A 5,506-nucleotide genomic window follows, 5' to 3' on the forward strand; every position below is an offset into this window, starting at 1 on the left:
CGCCGGCCTTGCAGCTCCACTGCCGAGCCCCATGAGGGGCCCGGCGGTGGACCTGCAAGGCCGGCAGAAGTGCAAGGAAGCCCCGCGGAAGGCCCTCCCTGGCCCCAGGCAGGCAGGGGTGGGGAGAGGCAGGGAGGAAGCAACTTACCCTCCCTCTTCTCCTGCCTCCTCCTGGCTGAATGAGGGTCGGAAGCGGGGCGGCTGGAAGCGGGGGTGGGGCTTTGTCATGTACCCCGCCCCCCGTACCTCACCCGGGGGAACTGCGATCCCCCGCGATCCCCCCCAAAATGACCTCTGATATTTATGATGATGTTTTAAATTTGATTTTATTGTATTTTGTATAAATGAAGTGTTGTTACCTGCCCTCAGCCTGCCTCTGGAAAGGGCGGGCTATAAACGTGAAGAAACAAACAGATAAATAAAAAGAGCCCTGCTGGATCAGACCCTCAGCCTCTATGCCCTGTTGTTGGACCACTAGAGGGGCTGGTTGGCCACTGTGTGAGACAGGATGCTGGACTAGATGGACCATTTGTCTGATCCAGCAGGGCTCTTCTTCTGTTCTTATCCTCCCATTTAGAAAGATACTCACCTTTATCAGACATCGTTTGGAAGAACGCATCCTTGGGCAATCTTCCCGGAGAACCCTCAAGCATTCCTCCTGGCTCAAGGCCTTCCTGTTCAAAGGTCTCATCTTTCATCTCTGTCATGGTCCTTTCAACTGGAGGGAGGCAAAGAAGACTGTAAGAACCCCCAAAAGCTCAGTACTGCTTTCAACAAGGCCGGAGATGCCAAAAAGAAGAAAGGGGGGGGCGGGCAGAGGATACTGAAGCAAGATCAATGCTGAGAAAACCCACCACACTTCATCCAGTTTCTTCTGAAGAGAAGGAATTCTCAGAAGGGATGCACCAAAGCAGCCGGAAGAGCCCTGTCTACTCTGAGCTCGTCAGTGCTCAGAAGTTAAGCAGGGTTAGTTAATACTTAGAACCCGGGTTAGTACCTAGATGGGAGACCACCTGGGAAGTCCAGGTGTGCTATGCAGAGGCAGGCAATGGCAAACCAACTCTGTCTCCACAAGTCGGTTGTGAGATCACAGCACTTTGTTATTATTGATGGGGCTGTTGCTCAGTGGCAGAGCATCAGTTTTGCACACAGAAGGTCGCAGGTCCAATCCCTGGCCTCTCTAGATAGAAACAACCAGGAAGTACCTCCCAGAGATCAGGGCTCTGCGGGCCTTTATGCCGTTCCGCAGGGCCTGCAAGACGGAGCTCTTCCGCCAGGCATTTAATTAGGAGCCACCCCGATAAAGACCCATGTTCCCTGAAGCCATAAGAACAGCCTCTGCTGGCTGCACAAGATTAGATCAATGGGCTAACCACTACGACGAAAGGAGCTGCCATAATTTAATAATTTATTAATGTTATGAAATGCTAGCACTTTAAAATGTTTTAAATGTCGAAATGTTTTATCTGTTTTTAGGATTATTCAGGGCTATTTTGGGAAGGAATGCACAGGAATGGAGTTCCGGCTGGCTCCCAAGTTGGCCACACCCAGCAGGAGCTCATTAGCATAATAGGCCACACCCAACAGCAGAAACTCATTGGGACTGGCTACATTAGGGGTGTGTGGCCTAACATGCAAAGGAGTTCCTGCTACAGGAAAAGCCCTGGGTTTTGACAACAAACAAGGTAAACAGAATAAGAAGCAAAAGGTGGGTGTGGCTGGATGAGCACACTTCTGGTAACATGGGAATGTGGCCTAATATGCTAATGAGCGGTGTAGTCAGGGTTGTGGCCTAATATGCTAATGAGTTTCTGCTGCTGGGTGTGACCTATTATGCTAATGAGTTCCTGCTGGACTTTTTCTACAAAAAAAGCCCTGATATTATTTAAATTTATGAGTGTGTTTTATTCTGTTGTAAACCGCCCTGAGCTGGCCTTGGCTGGCAGGGCGGGGTATAAGTCTAAATAAATAAATAAATAAATACAAAGCTCTTTCACACAGACCCCCACGGGGCATAAGACGTTCCCACAAATCACGGGCATTCTGAGCTAGGCTTACAAGGATTTCCAATGTGAAGGTGAGAAAACTAGAAAAGGTAAAACATTCCAGTATGCCACCTTTATAAAAGACCAATGGAGATGGCACTGCTTGCATAGAGGAATTACTTACAGAAAGACCTCTGTTCCCTTCCTTGGGTTGTAAGACTTTCTAAAAGAAATGAATATTCAAGAAATTTCACCTGAGAAATAGGTGTGTTATGTGGGTTTCAACCAAAAAAAGAGGGCGGGATTTAAAGACTAAAAACATTTTCTGCCGTCATATACTTTTACGAATGACAACATGTTTACATCGCAACTTACAATGCAGGTTCGCTCCAGTATAAGTCTACTGAGTCAAAGGCAATGCATTTCGCCCTCATTCGGCAAACCTTTATGTAGGAGGTACGAAAGATTTAAAGGTTTAGAAGAGAGACAACTAAGGAGGGGCATGATATAGGCTTATGAAATTATGCATGGGATGAGGAGAGCTGACAAAGGGAAATTTTTCTCCCTCTCCCAAAATAGTAGAATTCAAGGCATCCATTGAAGCTGATGGGCAGCAGGTTCAGAACGGACAACAGGAAATACTAATTTACACAGAGAGTGATTAAAATAAGGAAATCACTGCCAGAGGACGTAGTGATGGCCACAAGAAGAAACAGCCTGAAAAGGGGATTCGATAGATTCATGGAGGAGAAGTCTACCAATGGCTACTAGCCATGGTGGCTGAGGTGAACCTCCACATTCAGAGGCACTAATCCTCTGAATACTAGAGCCAGGAGGCAACATCAGGGGAAGGCCTCGGCCTCTATGCCCTGTTGTTAGACATCTAGTGGAACTTCTTGGCCGCTATGTGAGATGGGAAGCTAGACTAGACCATCTGTCTGACCCAGCAGGACTCTTCTTATGGTCTTATGAAGACCGTGGCCTCTATGCCCTGTTGCTGGCCGTGTAACAGAACTGGTTGGCCAGTGTGTGAAAGGGGATGCTGGACTAAATGGACCACTGGTCTGATCCAGCTGGGCTCTTCTGATGTTCTTATGAAGGCCACGGCCTCTATGCCCTGTTGTTGGCTGTCCAGAAGAACTGGTTGGCCATTGTGTGAGACAGGATGCTAGACTAGATAGGCCACTGGTCTGATCCAGCAGGGCTCTTCTGATGTTCTTATGAAGGCCTCGGCCTCTGTGCCCTGTTGCTGGCCATCCCAAGGAACTGGTTGGCCACTCTGTGAGAAAGGATGCTTGCCTGGATGAACTTTTGGTCTGATTCAGCAGGGCTCCTCCTGTGTTCTTAAAGCTGTACATGGCTTGGGACTGGGATAGTGTAACGGACTGTCTTCTCCCGTATGTTGCGGCCTAGGACCTAAAATCACAGGGAAAGGCCCTCTTTGTCGTTCCCTTCGACCAAAGAAGCTTGTGCCAGGAACACGAGAGATGGCATTTTTAGCGGCAGCTCCAGGGTTATGGAACAACCTCTCCGGAGAAGTCTGCCCAGCCCCTCCGAACTCAATCTTTAGGAGGCAGCTGAACACAGTTTTATTCATGACAACCTTTGATGAGTTCTTCTGCCTACCACCAGTTTTAAAATATCAATCGTCACTAGTGGATTTTATGAATTCTTTGGGCTCAGCCAGAGAGGCTTTCTGTGTCTGGGAACAGCTCTGCGGCCAGAGCAGCTCCTGGTTTCAGCCACTGCTGCCAGCTAAATGGAAAATACAAAATGAGACAGAATCACGGAAAAATATATAGCAAATGGAAATGAAACCATGACAAACATACTAATCAAAACCCATAGATTCATTATATTTTTATATATCATATCGTATAATAATAATAAATTGTAGTGCAAACCATACGACAATGACTAATTAAAGCAATTCACAAATTGCGTTACAGTCTTTGTGTTGTCATTTACAACAAGCTTAAACAGAGTCCTCATGGAGAAAAACCTCCAGACCGGGACAAATTATTTCCTAAAGGGAAAAAGAAGATGGGCTTCATACTTGATTCAGTAGAAAAATTGTTGAATCCTGCTGACACGGAAGTCCTAAAATAGCCCTATCACCTTTATAAGACTGTCCTCCTGAACAATTCTGCCTTACATTGTTTCAGACTGCTGTAATCCTAGTCCTATTACATTGCTTATTAGAGGTTTCATCCTACTGATTGCATTAGCCTACACTGTGCTTATTTACTACGCATGTTTATTCAATCTGCTGTGAGTCTCTGTAAGAAATGTGAACTATTAAAAATAAAGTTAATAATAATAATAATAATAATGTTGAGGGCTCTTTTGGATGGGGAGGGGCCATGGCTCAGTGGAAGAGCATCTGCTTTGCATGCAGAAGGTCCCAGGTTCAATCCCCGACATCTCCAGCTAAAAGGGCCAGGCAGTGGGTGAAGTGAAAGACCTCTGCCTGAGACCCTGGAGAGCCCCTGCCGGTTTGAGTAGACAATACTGACCCTTGATGGACCAGTGGTCTGATTTGGTATAAGGAAACTTCCTGTATCATATGGTTATCAGAGTGACTCATCTCTGATTCTTTTCCTCACACCTGCACCGCCTCCCCCTTAATCAGTTAAATTCATGAACATAACATAAGCAAGAGTCCAGTAGCACCTTAAAAGACAAAGAAAATCTCAGCTCATACCCTGCTTCAAATTTTGTTAGTCTTTTTTTTTTAATACACTTTATTAGGTTTTTGGGTATACAGGGGTAAGGGGGGAAAGGAGAAACAAAATAACAAGTCTTCTGCATGTAACTCTTCTCCACATATCATTTCTGTCTGTGAAATTTTAGAAGTTCATAAAGGCTACTTTGTATTATATCAAAGAATTCATATCTTTATATTTCTTTCTTATCAAATCGTAAAAAGGACTCCATAGTCCAACAAAGTCTTCTTCCATCTGCCCTTTTAAAATCAAAGTGAGTTTGTCTATTTCCGCACTTTCCATGGAGAGTCAGTTTGGTGTAGTGGTTAAGTGTGCGGACTCTAATCTGGGAGAACCGGGTTTGATCCCCCACTCCTCCACTTGCACCTGGCTGGGTGGCCTTGGGTCTGTCACAAGCTCTGGTACAGCTGTCCTTGGAAAAGAGCAGTTTGTGTCAGAGCCCTCTCAGCCCCACCCACCTCACAGGGTGTCTGTTGTGGGGAGGGGAAGGGAAAGGAGTTTGTAAGCCGCTCTGAGACTCCGAGTGAAGGGCGGGGTATAAATCCAATCACTTCTTCTTCTTTTTCATTATTAGGTCTTGTTCAGAGGGTATTGTTGGAAGTTTCAAAAAGTTGCATATAAGATTTTAGCTGCTGCTACCACATGAATTTTGTTCGTCTCTTTAAGGTGCTACTGGACTCTTGGTCTCTTCTACTGCTATGGACAGACTAATAGGACTACCCACCTTGATCTATCTCCATGGAAAGTACCATATTTAGCAGAATGGGAATCCATCAACCTTGTGGTATCTGAAGA

At 45.8% G+C, this 5,506-nt stretch overlaps 1 protein-coding gene across 1 annotated transcript in view; it reads right to left on the reverse strand.

Annotated features, from left to right (window-relative positions):
- LOC107119178 (zinc finger protein OZF-like) overlaps positions 1-602 on the reverse strand; it is a 4,587-nt gene extending 3,985 nt beyond the window's left edge. The window contains exon 1 of the mRNA XM_015421635.1: positions 590-602. Coding sequence (XP_015277121.1) covers positions 590-602 — 13 coding nt within the window. The remainder of the gene's footprint in view (positions 1-589) is intronic.
- Between the last annotated feature and the right edge of the window lie 4,904 nt (positions 603-5,506).

The sequence above is a fragment of the Gekko japonicus genome, unplaced genomic scaffold (genome assembly GCF_001447785.1).
Source record: "Gekko japonicus isolate JY-2015 unplaced genomic scaffold, Gekko_japonicus_V1.1 scaffold2179, whole genome shotgun sequence".
In the NCBI taxonomy this organism is placed as follows: Eukaryota; Metazoa; Chordata; class Lepidosauria; order Squamata; family Gekkonidae; genus Gekko; species Gekko japonicus.